The 14,772-nt window shown below is 39.2% G+C and overlaps 1 protein-coding gene across 2 annotated transcripts; it reads left to right on the top strand.

Annotated features, from left to right (window-relative positions):
- The first annotated feature begins 3,193 nt into the window (after positions 1-3,193).
- On the top strand, positions 3,194-5,823 carry LOC125146052. 2 transcript variants are annotated; one of them, XM_047821729.1, is made up of 6 exons: positions 3,194-3,429; positions 3,542-3,607; positions 3,707-3,811; positions 3,938-4,078; positions 4,183-4,228; positions 4,318-5,823. In XM_047821729.1, exon 6 carries the CDS (start codon positions 4,540-4,542, stop codon positions 5,818-5,820), a length of 1,281 nt encoding a protein of 426 aa, XP_047677685.1. In that variant the 5' UTR covers positions 3,194-3,429; positions 3,542-3,607; positions 3,707-3,811; positions 3,938-4,078; positions 4,183-4,228; positions 4,318-4,539; the 3' UTR covers positions 5,821-5,823. The 2 variants fall into 2 exon arrangements, with proteins under 2 accessions (XP_047677685.1, XP_047677690.1); XM_047821734.1 differs by lacking the exon at positions 3,707-3,811.
- The last annotated feature ends 8,949 nt before the right edge of the window (positions 5,824-14,772 follow it).

Raw genomic sequence — 14,772 nt, 5'->3', positions numbered from 1 at the left:
TAAAGGCATTAAAATGTGTGAACATGAAACATGAACATGTTTTGACTATTTGAGACAAAACAGTTTCAAGGTAAAGATCAGGGTTTTCATCAGTCCATTAATGAGGTGTAAAAAGCTTGGTCTTGAGGGCTTGAACTTTGGTGGAGAGTTTGTGTCCATCAAGCTCCAGGAACACTTTTTGCAGGAGTTCAAAGGTGTATCAAGACTCCTTCGGATAACTAAGATTTAGGGTATAAATAAGCCCAATCAGCAATGCAACACCATTAGCTACATTACCAAGCCCTTCTAATGCTGTAACTCCTTCAAGAACTACTCGAACATCCGCAGGTTCATCACTTCACATCCTTCACATCTGATGACAAAAACGCCCATCACCATTTCTTTGAGTGCAGCTTCAGTGTTGGAAAAATCTACATCCTATAAACAGAAACAAAGTACATTAATACTAATGTACTATAAAATGTATTGTTATACACAAAATATTGTCAGAATATTCAGTCAATAATACCATGTACTCCTTGATGAGATTGTCAGGATCCTCATTTAGGTACACAAACAGGGCTTTGAGGACACACTCCCTCTTAACATTAATGCAGGCACACTAGGGAAAATAAAGAAAATTAGCAACATGTACCAATCAACTAATACATTTTCAAGTCACACAAATCATAAGTTAGAAACAAATGATTAATTTATCTAGAAAAACAATTTTAAGAGTTATCATACCTGTGTAAGTCGCACAAGATGTTTCCTTATCCTTTGTCCCTGAGCTCCACCTCTCTTGGCAAAGATCCTCAGAAGACTTGGAGTGTGTTCATCCAGCTTTGAGAAGAATTTTTTAATTAAGGCAACAGTTGTTACCCGTGCAAATTCAGCACAAACCTAAAACACAAAGAGAAACACCAAAACTTTAATGTATGCCCAAAAAGCTAGCTAGCCTATGTGTTCTAACTTGGTTATATGGTGTAATTATTTTTTTTTTTTTAACTTATTGGCATTTTAATACATTTAATTTTATGTTAAATCCCACTTAAAGAAATTAGGGTGAATTACCTCCTTTTTTTTGGAACAAAGCCGGCCATCTGCTCATAAAGTCAGCAATAAGTGGAGATTCTGACAACCTCTTGTCTTCTCAATGCAAATGAAAGGTCCATTAATCTTCTCACAGTTTGGTCGTTCTTCTTCTTAGCCTCAGAAAGAAGGGAGACTCTGATTTGCTCCATGCTGTCAGGAGTTTCACCAGGAAGAAATGAGGGACAAAAGTTTACTTCAGCCTTGCGTGGCTTCTTGACACCAAAAGCTGGATTGCTTACACCCATAGGTTTGTGCTTCATGGAATTAACGGTCACTTCACTACAACCAAGATTTCGCAGCTTGGTTCTGTAATTTGACATTTTTTATATTTAAGGCTTCTTTTCCAGCCACTGCAGCCTGTTAAGGATCCCTGTTCCTTAAGGCAAGGATGCCATTTTATAAGGGCTTCTGCCACTTCATTGATTTCAGCATCAGAGAGGTACAATTTGAATTTGACTATTTCTTCAGCAAGTCCATCCAAAATGTCTGATTTCAGCTTTGGGTCTGGATTCAGTAGAGAGCCTTTTTTTGGTATTCTGAATTGCCTTGTTCCAGCTTAATTTCTGCATCATAGGAGAAACGGGGCACAACAAAACATGTTGGCCAAGAAGACCTTGTATTCGAAGTCAACTCTTGGGGGTCAAGGGATGAAGATGATGCTTCAGAGGATGAACTTGAAGACAGAATGTCTGTCACATGATGAGGGAGATGGAGATACTGCAAAAGAGTTTTGTTCTGAACATCAGTTGTGGAAGTCAGGTTCACAAATTCATTAAAGTCAGGGTCCATGATTTGAAGTCTGATTTCTCCCAACAAATTACACTGTCTGTATCTCATTCTTTAATTCTGCCAAAGAACAAGGGACACCATTCTGAAGTGTCACTTTCTGTGCATCGTTCTCTCCCAGAATTACACGCAGGATGATGGTGGAGGTCATATTTACAATCCTGTTGATGAGAAAAAAAGTGTATTGTTTAGACTGTAGGTACATAATCTTCATTCATACAGTTAAACAAGAAATATTTAAATGGCACCTGTTATGAATGAATTTGTCTTTTCACTGACACCAAACGAAGACCTCCAACCTTGTAGTCAGCCAATGAATAGCCATCAGCTAATTCACTTAGTTCAAGAAAGAAAATCTCCCGTGATGGTGAAGAGGTCAGTTCAAAGGCCCTAAAATGCTCCTTATACCAACCACACAGACCTTTAAGTACAAAGCACAGTCCCTTCTGCACTATACACATCTGAATAATCTCTGCAAATTCAGGGAGCCCGTCTAAAGAGCGGCAAACAACAATCATCCCATTTCTGTAACTGACGCCTTTACTGGTGACACTTGTGGTGATCTGGATGAATTCAGTGCCTGGGTACTTGTCTTGGATGACCTGTTAGAGAGATTTAAAGGTCATATTCCATCAAGGTGACAGTTTTATTACCCCTGGCAGCTGCAATGTCAGCTGTTATGACATCTGTTATTAGTGATATGAAATTATTAAAGGTTAAAGGTTATACCTTTTGGTGTGGTAGACATGTCTTGACTCCAAGTCAAGTCAAACCACCCCCTCTCATTTCAGTGCTTGGTTCCCATAGACAGGTGACAAGTAATTAAAACAAGGAGCTATGTTCTTTTTTTTTTAAAAAAAATTGGGGTTTTATGACCCCTCAGAGGAAGCAGTGTTGTAAAAACAAGGACCTATGTTTTTGGCTTGTTCCAGTAGACAGGTGACAAGGACCTATGTTCTTTTTTTTTTAAATGGTGTTTTATGACCCTCAGAGGAAGCAGTGTTCTAAACAAGTAAATGTTTGATTGAATAGATAGAGATAGGTACTTAAAACTCGTGTTTGATCCGGGGGGTGTTTTGCGATAGGTCACCCCTCCCCTAAGGCCGGATGGTTTTCAAATCAAGATTGACACCCTCCTTTGTGTTAGGAGCATCTCTCAGTCTGATCGTTAGTCAATGGGGGTGCTATCTATAACGTCAAACACGCGCATCCTGACCAAACGCGCGTGAGAAGAAAAGTTGATCCGGGGGGGGTGTTTTGCGATAGCTTACCCCTCCCCTAAGGCCGGATGGTTTTCAAATCAAGATTGACACCCTCCTTTGTGTTAGGAGCATCTCTCAGTCTGATCGTTAGTCAATGGGGGTGCTATCTATAACGTCACACACGCGCATCCTGACCAAACGCGCGTGAGAAAAAAGGAGCAAACGCCTGAGCGGACACGCCCACACGTGTAGGTAAAAAGTGAGAATTTTCTGAAAATTTGGCTATGACTTCGCGTCTTTGGATTTTTCACAACGGAACAGAACATCTACGATCTTCTAAGCATTGAGAGCACGGCCTTTTCAATAGGTAAGAGTTTATTATTAACTTTATTGTAAATTTATAAGTATTAGAATGCTTATCGTTTGATATTATAACTAGTTTTAGTTGGGTTTATACGTAAAGTCTGTTTTAATTACAGAACAAGGCCAGCCTATCTGACGCAATTGTCTGTGAAAACGTATCAAACAAACGCGACCCTTCCAGGGTAATTTCATTCTGACTCTTTGATCTGTGTTTTTTCTTCAGTTGATTGTTTTATCATATATTACATTATAATCTAAATGTTATCTTTATTTATTTTTAGACAGTTGTATTGAGATTATTTGCCGGCGACGAGTCTTCTACAACGCACGTGCTAGGCCTAAGAACGGGGGAACATCCGGGGTCAAACAATCGCGGCCCTTCCAGGGTAATTTCATTCTGACTCTTAGATCTGTTTTTTTTTTTTTTTCTTCAGTCGATTGTTTTATCATATATTACATTATAATCTAAATGTTATATTTATTTATTTAATTCATCGTTTATTCATTTTTAGACAGTTGTATTGAGATTATTTCCCGCGACGAGCCTTCTACAACGCACGTGCTAGGCCTAAGAACGGGGAACATCCGGGGTCTATCCAAAAGTCGATAGCTGTAGTAACCCCCACAGCTCAGACCAGTTTTACAAACTACGGGTAAGTTACACCATGAAAATATGTATGTTGTAAACCTTTCATTAACCTTATATGATATTTTAAGTATTTAATTATCCATTATTTTGTATGTGTGACATGTTCAGAAGACACCGGAACAACGTCTGACTCCGATAGTTCAGATTTTTTTGGGTAAGGTCGTTAGCATTCTCTTTTCAATCACCCCTTAAGAGTGTAAAACAATCCTCCACACATTTTTCTGTAATCTGTATTCTATTTAGATACCGTCATTGAAGGAGTAAGAAACTACAATCAACCCCCTTGAAGAAAATTCCAACATTGGAGACACTCTCTTCAGGATTTTTTCAGCTAAGGGATAGAATAACTGAAAACTTTGAGCATGTCTACAGTGAGTATGTTCAATCCTTGCATAATACTCTGGAATCCTTAAATTGTTGTGTTATGGTGAATAAAAGAAATGTTAAGACAATATTATTTTAGAAATGGCTCAGAAGCGTTCGAGTAATTCTCCCTCTTCAGAAGCTAAAAAAATTAGAATTGAAAATGACCCTACATCATCACATGATCTCTGCTTTGGTGAAACTTCGACTTTTTCAAGTAGTCTGTTACAACGTGATCCGTACACAGCCCTGAATCCTTTTTTAACCGATGCAATCAATGAGTTGAATGATAGTTTACGATCGACACTTAGACACGATATTCAGAGCCCCAATCCGGGTTTGACCGATAGTTTAACAGCGACACAAACACAGCTGCCTCATCATGACGTGTTCTTAGAATTGAATCGGAGTCTGTTAACGTTGCAGAATAGTCTAAATGATCAAGATCTACCTGTGCCGTTAAATCCATTTTTAATCGATGCAATCAATGAGTTGAATGATGGTTTAAGATCGACACTTAGACACGATATTCAGAGCCCCAATCCGGGGTTGACCGATAATTTAACAGCGACACAAACACAGCTGCCTCATCATGACGTGTTCTTAGAATTGAATCAGAGTCTGTTAACGTTGCAGAATAGTCTAAATGATCAAGATCAACCTGTGCCGTTAAATCCCTTTTTGATAGAAGCTGTAAACCAATTGAACGAAAGTCTTAACTTATCTAACGAACAAAATGTCGTTAATGCAACAACTCCAGTAACCTATCAATATCAAGAACCTGCATCTCAACAAGATTTGCTTCATGGTCTTAATCAAAGTCTTATTTTGTTAAATGACAATATCATTAACTTAATCAACCAACCTGTTAATGTTCTGCAAAATCCCAAAACTGATCATGAGTACATTCCTGAAATGGTAAATGATACATCAGTAGACAATGCGTCGGCGCCTACGGGTGAAAATGTACCCTCAGATCATGTAGACATTGCGTCGCTGCCCACTGGTGAAAATGTACCCTCAGATCACGTAGACAGTGCGAAACCTTCAGTTCAAAATGTACCCTCAGATCACGTAGACAATGCGTCGCCGCCTACGGGTGAAAATGTACCCTCAGATCACGTAGACAATGCGTCGCCGCCTACGGGTGAAAATGTACCCTTAGATCACGTAGACAACGCATCGCCGCCACCTTCTGTTGAAAACAATCAAATAGGCCATGGTGTAGATAGTAATATTAGGATAATTAATCGTGACAACTTCAATAACACAGAGATCATAAGAAGAGTGAATTTTTCTTCTATCGCTAACGTCAACAGTTTTGCTGAATTTTATAATTATGTTTTAGAGATTTTAAACAGCGTGGTAGAAGTTGCGAATTAAATGATTTCACCTAAGGATTATGTCACCGTTGAAATTAGAGGCGTTACACTCAATGTGTCATCTCACATTCAACTAGTCAATGGAGCCATCGATTTACAGTCTTTTTTGACCATGCTCGAAAATACCATTCAAAGTAATCGTGACATATTTACGGATAATTCGCTTGAACTGGTAGTACAGATAGTTCGACCACCTCGCGGTGGTATAGGTTGTAGACGGAAAGTTGCTACAATATTCAATTCAGAAGTTGTACAGAAGAAGATGCGACACTTGTATATTTTTTACAATAAAGACAACATGTGTTTTGCATTATGCGTTACACAGCTTTTAAATCGTGATAAAAGCGATTTTCAAAATGAAAAAATTGCTAAACAGCTCCAATACGCTGTAGGTTTAACTGAAAACACACCCGTCACCTTTGCTGATGTGAGTAAATTTGAGGCACATTTACAGTGTAAAATTGTAATTGTGTACAAAACTAGCGATAAAGCCGGATTCTCTTTCTTTCAAACCAGCAAGATACCGCATAAAAAAACGTTGTACTTGTTTTTGCATAACCATCATTATTACGGTATTAAACATCACAGGATTTTTGGGATGTGGTTATGTCTGTCATTTCTGTCACTCGGGGTTTAAGGATATGCGGAACCATAGATGTGCATATAGTTGTAACGTTTGTTGTGATGTAGACTGCTACAAACACCCTCAAAACATAACAAAATGCCCAGATTGTATGAGGTTGTGTAGATCAAAATATTGTTTCGATAGTCACAAAGCGTTGCGCCAGTCAGAAGGAGGTGAATTTTCTCAGTGCAATAGAGGATTCTACTGCAGCAAGTGTAATAGGGTGTACCGCGACCCATTTGGTCTTGAACGTCACGTTTGCCCTGAGAGTTTGTCAGTTCTGTGGTGAAAAACTTGATACAGATTGTGAACACAGGTGTTTTATACAGCCTTTAAAGAGGGAAAAGTCTAATGAGAGATACATCTTTTATGACTTTGAAACTAGACAGGAAACGGGTACTCATATAGCTAATTTCTTATGCTGTATTAATTACCGTGGTCAGACATAGGTGTTTTCAGGTGACACATGCGTCGCAGCGTTTTTTTAGACATTTCCGCTGTAGGAGATTCAGAGGTTATACCTTTATCGCGCATAATGCTAGAGGGTTTGATTCATACCTTTTGCTAAACCATTTAGTGAAAGAAGGAATCACGCCCAAGATTATTGCACAAGGCGGAAAGATACTGTGTTTCACCGATACCGATTTCAACCAGAAATACATCGATAGCCTGTCTTTCTTACCCATGAAGCTTAGCAATCTTCCTAAGGCCATGGGGTTCTCAGAAAAAATGAGAGGTTATTTTCCTCATTTCTGGAACACGTTAGAAAATCAAAACTATGTAGGACCGTACCCCGAACCTCGGTTTTATGGTGTGGATGACATGATGTCTAAAGACAGGGAGGTTTTTTTCAAGTGGTATGCGACGGTGTCTGAGTTTTTGATTTCAAGGAAGAGATGACTGAATACTGTGTAAGACGTAGACATTTTGAGAAAAGGTTGTATAGCTTTCAGAAATGAAATTCAAAAAAGTACAACGGTGGATCCTTTTAATTCCGTTACGATAGCTTCCGTTTGTCTTAAAATATTTAGAACAATGTTTCTCGAAAAAAACGTTCTCGCCATTCCACCTCTCGATAATTACATCAACAGACAGAAATCTTACTCAACACCTGCCATTCAGTGGCTCGAATACATTTCCGCCACACATCACCTTCGTTCAGAGCATGTTGAATAGGTAGGTTAAGTCAGGTTCGGTTCATATTTCGTTGACGGATATTGTGAAGTGGGTCAGACGCGTAAGGTTTTTGAGTTTCTCGGTTGTTTTTATCACGGCTGTGAGGTGCTTTCCCTCATCAGGACCGCATCCTCTTAACCGCAAAGTTAGCTTTGGTGATGTCAGGGTTAAGTCGTTGGAAAAGATAAAGTATTTGCAAGACACACAGTTTGCATGTCACAACGCTCTGGGAGCACGAGTGGTGTGAAATGAAGGAAAACGACGTGAGTAATAACTTTCTAAAAGAGTTTGACTTTCCCAAACGTTTAATCCCTCGAGATGCCCTTTACGGCGGTCGAACAAACGCTTTGCAGTTACACTATGTAGCACAACCCGGTGAGAGAATAGATTATTACGATTTCACGTCGCTTTACCTGTATGTAAACAAGTCGAAAACATACCCTATCGGTCACCCCACAATCATTTTTCGTGACTTTGAACCTCTGGATAATTATTTCGGTATAGTTCGAGCAAAAGTGTTACCGCCTAGAGGTCTGTGGGCCCCAGTTCTTCCGTACCGTGTAAATAACAAACTCCTTTTCCCTCTGTGCAGAACATGCAGCGAGCAACAACTAAAACATTGCGATCATTCAGACCAGGCACGAGCTCTAACGGGTACGTGGGCCTCCGTCGAGTTAGCGAAAGCCGTCGAGAAAGGTTACCAAATATTAAAACTGTTTGAAGTCTGGCATTTTCCTGAAAGATCCAAAAACCTGTTTACCGACTACATTAAAATGTTTCTCAAGACAAAGCAGGAAAGTTCAGGGTATCCATCCTGGGTAGTCGATGAATCCACAAAACGTGAATACATTAAAAATTACGAGTGTAATGAGGGAATTGAATTGCAAGAAAATAACATTAACGTAAATCCTGCCAAACGGTCTGTGGCTAAACTAGCATTGAATTCGTTGTGGGGCAAGATGTGCCAAAGACCGGACAGATCAAACACAACTCTGATCAGAGATCCTGCAGAATTTTTAAAATTCATATTCTCGGGTATCTACAACGTTAGTCACTTCTCTTTTTTGTCTGATGAGGTTGCTCTTGTGCAGTGGCGTTATGTGAACGATATGATGGTTAACCCGGGGAATGCTAATGTGTTCATAGGTATTTTCACCACTGCGTATGCTAGACTTGAACTGTACAATCTGATGGATCGTTTGAACCGCCGTTGTTTGTACACCGACACAGACAGCGTCATTTTTAAAAGTAAAGAAGGGGATTGGATGCCGCCTTTGAGCGATTATTTGGGGGGTCTTACCAGCGAACTAGACGACGGTGATCAAATAGTAGAGTTTGTAAGTGCAGGTCCTAAAACCTACGGTTACAAAACTAAAAAAGGAAAAACGACAATGAAAGCTAAGGGCTTTACTCAAAATTACAACAATTCCAAAGTTATCAATTTGAAATCATTGACAGATCTCGTGATCGATCACGTGAAATTCCCTGATAAACCCTGTCAACTTATAACGTTGCACAATCAAATCACTCGAGATAAAAAGGGGTTTCATTTGAGAAACCAGACGCAAGTAAAAACATTCAGGGTTGTGTACGATAAACGTGTGTTATTTCCTGATTTCACAACTCACCCTTACGGGTATTGAAACCAAATTGTTTTTCTTTTTTCTTTTTGTATATATGAATGTATGAATGTCTGTTGTTCATTTGATGTCTGTATGCCGTACAGTTGTGAGCACTTGTCAAGGACAAATATGAATGACTTCTTTCGACACGAGGCTGCAACTGCCCTTTTCATGTATTGTATGTGGACCTAGTAATAGTGGGAAATCTTATTTTATCAAAATGCTGCTGGAAAATTGTAAAGAGGTGTTGTCCAAACTTCCTGAAAATATTGTATGGATTTATTCATGTTGGCAACCTTTGTATGATGATTTGATGACCAAAATAAATGTCAATTTTATTCAAGGAATCCCCGATTCTTTGTGTGATGACGAACTGTTTCCTCCCAGCAAAACAAATTTGGTGATAATAGATGACTTGATGGAATCTGCGAGTAAAAACGACGAGGTGGAAAAAGCTTTTACTAAATACACGCATCACAGAAATTTAAGTGTCATATATCTGGTTCAGAATTTGTTTTTTCAAGGCAAGTCTAGTAGAACAATCAATTTGAACACCAATTACATGGTTCTTTTTTAAAAACCCTAGAGATAAATTACAGATCAGTGTGCTAGCTCAACAAATGTATCCGAGTAACAGGAAATATTTTTTAGAATGTTTTCAAGACGCCACTACCAGACCGTACGGTTATTTATTTGTTGACCTAAAATCAAATACTCCAGAAGACTTTAGACTCCGATCAGGTTTGTTACCGCAAGAAAAATCAGTTGTGTATGTTCCGAAGAAGAAAAAGTTTTACTGAAAACAATGTCTATACGCTTGACAAAAACACTTCCGTTGTTGAAAGCGTTACACGAGGCTCCACCCCGGAAGAGAAAAGCTATATTGCGCGACGCATCTACAGAACTCATTCTTAGCATATGTGAATTAGCATTAAACGTGCTCAGAGGTACCATCCCTCTAACAGACAATTAAAAAAGCAGAAAAAATGGATAAAACTTTTCGCGGATAAAAGAGCAACTGTAGAAAAGAAAAGGAAAGTAATTAACCAAACCGGAGGTTTTCTTTTACCACTACTCAGCGTTGCTGTACCGTTTATAAGCAGCTTGATAGCATCCCGTAACAGTTAACATGGAGACGGCTGAGAAAATGTATTTAGTCCCTCAACATCAACTTGACAAGTTTAGAAATACCGCGACAGAAAAAGAGAGTTTAAGAAACACAGTTGAAAACAACTTGGACGAGGCAATGCGTCAAATTTTGTCAAGGACGGACCTGAATGAATACGAGAAGGTAAAACTCTACACATCGGTCCTGCAAAAGTTTTTAAACTTGATTAAACTGGGTGATCAGGAATCAGCTCAACTGACTCTAAGCCTACCAAAAATGCCAGAAAGCAAAACACAAGCAACTGCGACCGAAGTTTCACACCCCCACGGTGATGAGATCACACATGAGGTGCTTGCTAACGTTTCAGCGAGGTGTAAAAGAAATGCCTCGTACATTATGGAAAAACTTTTAAAATCAGGCGATGCTGCTTCGTGGAATGACGAGGGTGAATTTATTTTTAACGGGAACACGATCAAAGGATCTCACATGGTGGATCTGCTTAAAAATCTCACGGCGCCGCATAAGATTTCAGAGGATCGGAGACCATTAGGTTGGACAGAATTGCTGCACACTGTAGCTAGACTAAATATACCCTTTTCAACAATACCTAATGGCGCTGTTCGACGCAAAATATCTGACATCAAAAGATCTAATGACCCCCACCCCCCTCGAAGCGTCACACCTTCACCGGCTAAAAGCAGAGACCCACCCCCCTATCATTCCCCACCCCCTGTTCTTATCCGTAGTGATTGGCATGATTTTTGAAAATGACTTATGACAATTACGTTTGCTCCATTGTATTGTTACTTTTTTATTTCAATAAAATATTTATACAGTAAGAATTTTCTCATAAAACATCATGGTTAAATAATACACTACACATGTGAATGAAACATTTTCAGAGAGTTTACACATTGCACACAGCTAAACGAGTGTTTTTTATTTACTCTAGGATACATTTTTTTCACAAAAGACACAACTGCTTTGTCATTTCTATTTAAATCTTTGCTATACATAGACATAATACTATCAAACTTATAACCTTTAGCTCTGTGACACAGAAAATATACACAATGCTGTCCGCAACAAACCGAAGTAAAATCTTGCACTTGAACGGGGTTATAATTTATTTCACGGCAGTTCTTACTCAAAAAGTATTGGATAGAGTCAGGAAAGAGGGCGCAGTCCGGTCTGTTTCCGTAGGAGTCAAAAAACTCCCCGGAGAACTCGTTATTAAGACACAACGCTAGCCAGTGCTCACCTGGCATGTGTCTCGGATGTGTATTCACAATGTACATGGCTGGGAAATTTCTCAGAGGAATTGTAGGTAATTCGTCGCTAGGTACAACCCCTCGGAATATGTTTTGTAGACGGCGGCAGCTTCTCATAACATCAGTTAGTTCTATGGTATCCATACGTTACTGGTAATCTGAGTACGTTTCTTCGGTTGTTTATTTCTAAAATGCTGTCAAAACTAGCATAGACTATTAGATTCACTGTTCTCGGTAGGGGTTGTCGAAATCTGATTTCCATTCGTATGTTCCCTGATTTTATTAATGACAGGTGTTGACCGCAGTCGTCGTCAGGATTCAGATTGAATGCAAACAAAGTATAACCGCATGAATACTCTTCTCTGTTTATCGCCAATGCCTGATCTTTTAATTGCTTTCCTGATGCTAAAATTAAAGAATAGAATTCACAAACCACATTTTCGGATTGGAAATCGGGTTGAAATGGTTTTGCAGGATATTGAGTACCGTCTACGTACAAAGCTACAAACTCTGCGTTGTAGTGTTTAAAATTAAAAGGGTTTTTATTGTATGCACCGCTGAAGGCGTCGTTATCAACCATACCAAATATTATGGTTTTAGGCAAAGGTCCGAGGAAAAGATTCTCTTGCGAACAAATGCGACTCCCAGCGGCCAGACTGAACGTTTTCATAGAAACTCTCTCTAAGGGATATTTAGCTGTGGCAGAAAGCAACGCATGCGCATGTCCGGGTTTCACTGACGGTGATACAGAAACTTTCTTCACGAAAAGAGATGCATTGAGTATTTTCAGAGTGAAATTCTGGTTGCCTTCCTTCATTAAGCAAAATTCGTCTTTACTTCGAACCATTTTAACCCTCAAATCGACGCCGTTCAGTAAAAGTTTATCTTGAAAAAATATATCTGAGTGAATGTGACCAATGAGGTCAAAAGTGTTGCTTTCAGCACTAAACTGAGACCTTTTATTAAGGCCTTCATTGCGACCTGTAGGGTCAGTGGCATCCAAATGTCTCGCTGTGTCTTTGTAGAATAATCCTGCACAAAATTGTTTCCAAGGTGTCCTTTCCATAGTTAAGGAGACATTCAAAAATTGCTCGGTACGGATATGTATTGCTGGATTGAGAAATAAGGCGGTCACCCAGCATTATATCAACTTGTGAAAAAAGAGAAGCTATAGGATAGTTAACAACCCCCACCTTTGCGTCGTCAGCTATATTGGTGCCATCAGCGTTCACGATTTTACAGGCAACATGAATAAATGTATTGTTCAAATCCAGGTAATCTTCACCATTTCCAGCCACGAAAAACTCCAGAGGACCGTTGTCTGTCAGAGCAGAAAGCGGGGGTATTTCTATATAGGTGTACTTTTCAATACTCGTCTGTGTATAAGGTAGTGTGAAAATATCCAATTCTGACTTTGTGCACTCCGCGGATAGTCCGTGTAAGAGAGCCATGATTTTAGAAAATGTTCAACAGCTTTCTTTTTTGAGAGACAGGTTGACGCTTGTTGACTCTTGCCTCGTTCCTTTTAACACTGGACTTGTTTTTAGTCACCCTACGTCTTTTATTAGGGATCACGTGTCGTTGTCCTGGGGGTCTTTTGGATTTTCCATGTGAAATCAAGGCGAGACCCGAACCGTCCTGATTCCGGTTTTGTGTTTTACTGATAATGCTGCTCATAACATCGCCAACAACATTTTTTGCTGCCGTTTTTAAATGAGGTTTGGCTATAGAAAATCCCTTTTTGAGGAAAGGAATTGCCATTCTAAACAAGCCTCTGAATAATCGTCCTAACCCCGAACCATACATGGTGGGGGCTCCTTGAAATCCCGGGAGTCCATTTCCGGCCTGAGCGACATAATAATCTATGTAGGTTTGCGGGTTAACCCGGCCTCTCTCTATCTTTTTTTTTTTTTTTTTTTTTTTTAAAAATGGAAGGAATGTTTAGCTGGTTTGAAGTGTAGTTTAACTATAAATTTCCCGTAAGTAAAAGGCACGTCTTTGTTCTGATCCGACTTGACTTCGATTAAAATATCTGTAATGTGGTTCTTGATGAGCGGTACGTAGTGTGGCTTATTGTAAGTAATACTGATGACTCGGTTGTTCTCACCCGTTATTTGTACTGCTCTGAGTAATGGTGCAAAACTGTCACCGACTCTTTGGTACTCGATAATGTCCGTATATACATACATTGTGTAAAATCCGGCGTGAATATCGGCGGGGTGCGGAGCTTCTGGGTCGAGGTGTGTTATTGCATTATCCGGGATCATGCCGAGCATATATGCTAATTTTCCGCTGGTTTTGAAGAAATACGGTTTTGAGGTATCCATATGTATTTTATTTTTCACAGGGTTATAGACTATAGTAATGCTGAGTTTGGATATTTGCATTAATTCATTGATTTCTTTAATTAGATCTTCAATACTTTTATAATATCCGTGATTTATCTTAAATGATACTCTGCTTACCCCTTTATCTTCCCTCCAACAAACGGAACACGCGGAGTCTTCCTCTGACAATGTATTCCAACTGTGCACGTATTGAACTTCTGAAAGCGAAACTTCCCAATTTCCTTTCAAATCAATGGGTTTGGCAAATTTAGTTGTATATTGAGATATTTTGTTGTTAGGGTAAATGTCCTTCGACGCGTTGCTCGGAAGAGTCACATAGAATCCACACTCGTCCATGGTTATCAATTATAGACAACCGGTATGATTGTGATGAGTCTTTTTAAACACTAAAGTTCCATGTTTACTACATCTTCAGCAGGCACCCAGGAATTAAATTTTTCAGGCCAGCCCAACCATTTCACCAGACAGACCTTTTTCCGGTTTTGAATCCTTTCAGACAGGATTTTCTCTATTTTGAACGATCTGTCATTACCTATTATGATTTTTTGTAACTCAGGTTCGTAAAACGTTCCCTCAATTTTTTCACCATCATAGTCTCGTAATTTATATACAGGGGGGTCTCTAGGGATCCGCTCGGAAATTGAAAAATATTCATCTGTAAAATTTTGCTCGTATCCTTTTTCAAACTGTCCTTTCGAACGGGCTATTCTAACAACGTCACCGGTTTTAAACTTGAATTTTATTTTCTTGGGTTTTAATGACTGTATCCCATAAAGAGTTTTAAATACTGTGAAAGAATTGAT

The sequence above is a fragment of the Tachysurus fulvidraco genome, chromosome 1 (genome assembly GCF_022655615.1).
Source record: "Tachysurus fulvidraco isolate hzauxx_2018 chromosome 1, HZAU_PFXX_2.0, whole genome shotgun sequence".
Classification (NCBI taxonomy): Eukaryota; Metazoa; Chordata; class Actinopteri; order Siluriformes; family Bagridae; genus Tachysurus; species Tachysurus fulvidraco.
This window is presented reverse-complemented; position numbering and strand designations above follow the sequence as displayed.